This window comes from Eulemur rufifrons, chromosome 18, assembly GCF_041146395.1.
Source record: "Eulemur rufifrons isolate Redbay chromosome 18, OSU_ERuf_1, whole genome shotgun sequence".
Classification (NCBI taxonomy): domain Eukaryota; kingdom Metazoa; phylum Chordata; class Mammalia; order Primates; family Lemuridae; genus Eulemur; species Eulemur rufifrons.
The window spans coordinates 47,185,330-47,187,202 of record NC_091000.1 but is presented as its reverse complement, the minus strand read 5'-3'; the positions used below and the strand labels follow the sequence as shown (position 1 = coordinate 47,187,202).

The 1,873-nt window shown below is 43.2% G+C and overlaps 1 protein-coding gene across 1 annotated transcript; it reads left to right on the top strand.

Moving 5' to 3' along the window:
- The first annotated feature begins 601 nt into the window (after window positions 1-601).
- On the top strand, window positions 602-1,555 carry LOC138399073 (putative olfactory receptor 2W6). Its single transcript, XM_069493564.1, has one exon. The coding sequence runs from the start codon at window positions 602-604 to the stop codon at window positions 1,553-1,555; it is 954 nt and encodes a 317-aa protein (XP_069349665.1).
- The last annotated feature ends 318 nt before the right edge of the window (window positions 1,556-1,873 follow it).

Sequence of the window (1,873 nt, the reverse complement as noted above, 5' to 3'; positions counted from 1 at the left end):
ATGTCAGGGTCATGTTCCAGTAAATTAAATGGATGGAATCATAAGTGTAGATATAAACAATGATGAAGTAATCTTCTTCCTAAAATCTTGCTTGATCACTTGTACCCTGTTGAGTTTGGCTATGACTCTAGGTTTCCCAGTATTGATGAGACAGTATTTAGAATGAGATTTCACCTAACACCAAGTCTGGTTCTCTGATTCAGATATCCAAGCCACTATTCCTATCATGGGTTATGTACGACTAGGAAAATTTGCTAATTCCCCATTGTTTTAAAAAAAAGGGGGGGAAATGTTGAGTGTTCATTCCTTGTATAATAATCAGCTTTTGAAAGTAATTTTTTATGTCCTGCCAAATCAAAAAGAGTGATGCAAAATGTTAGTAAATAATCACAGCCAGAAGCCTGCAAAACTCCCAAATATTGTGCTCTTCAGACCAAATAGTGACTTAATCAGTACCTACTGAAATTTTGGGTCAAGCATCAAGCATCCCACATCCCACATATCCAACCAAGTTTTCATTCTATCATTTTACCAGTCATTCCATTTTGAGGGAGTATTTCTATGCTCTTTACAGACACTCATCTTTCTCCTAACAGGTTATATGTGGTCACAGGTGATGGAAAAGGACAATATAAGTTCTTTTGAAGGCTTCATCTTGGTAGGCTTCTCTGACCGTCCCCACCTGGAGATGATCCTCTTTGTGGTTGTCCTCACCTTTTATCTGCTGACTCTTTTTGGCAACATGACCATCATCTTGCTTTCAGCTCTGGATTCTCGACTGCACACACCAATGTATTTCTTTTTGGCCAATCTCTCATTCCTGGACGTGTGTTTCACCACAGGCACCATCCCTCAGATGCTCTACAATCTTTGGGGCCCTGACAAGACCATCAGCTATGTGGGTTGTGCCATCCAGCTCTACTTTGTCCTGGCCCTGGGAGGCGTGGAGTGTGTACTCCTGGCTGTCATGGCATATGACCGTTATGCTGCAGTCTGCAAACCCCTGCACTACACTGTCATTATGCACCCACGTCTCTGTGGGCAGCTGGCTTCAGTGGCATGGTTGAGTGGCTTTGGCAATTCTCTCATAATGGCCCCCCAGACACTGATGCTACCCCGCTGTGGGCACAGACGGGTGGACCACTTTCTCTGTGAGATGCCAGCACTAATCGGCATGGCCTGTGTAGATACTATGACCCTTGAGGCTCTAGCTTTTGCCTTGGCAATCTTTATCATCCTGGTACCACTCATCCTCATCCTCATCTCTTACAGTTATATTGCACGGACAGTGCTTAGCATTAAGTCAGCTGCTGGGCGAAAGAAAGCCTTCAACACTTGCAGCTCCCATCTAATTGTTGTCTCCTTCTTCTATGGTACAATCATATACATGTACCTCCAGCCAGCAAACACTTATTCCCAGGACCAGGGCAAGTTTCTTACTCTTTTCTACACAATTGTCACTCCCAGTGTTAATCCCCTAATCTATACACTGAGAAACAAAGATGTTAAAGAGGCTATGAAGAAGGTGCTGGGGAAGGGAAGTGCAGAAGTATAGTAAGGGGTGGTCAAATTTTGAAATTTTCGTTTGACCCATCTTCTATAGATGTTGTTATATTTAGCAAATGAAGGAATGTTCTGGCATTACAGATTGAAGAGGCACTTAATGAGATGGGGAATTCAATGGTTTAGCTAGGTCAGGAAACGGAATATTCCTCCTTAGTTGAAAATCACTGGTGTTCCTCTCAAGCCCCTCTAAGTCCAGCATTCTTCACCAGGAAGGCTCCAATCCAGGATGAAACAGAGATCTACACTTGCAAAATACCACCCATGAATGTAGACCCCAGCCATTTTTGTTCCCATGCCAGTTTCTATC

Excerpts from the sequence above, each read along its gene's own strand:
- LOC138399073 (XM_069493564.1), top strand. The coding sequence starts at position 602 with ATGTGGTCACAGGTGATGGAAAAGGACAATATAAGTTCTTTTGAAGGC.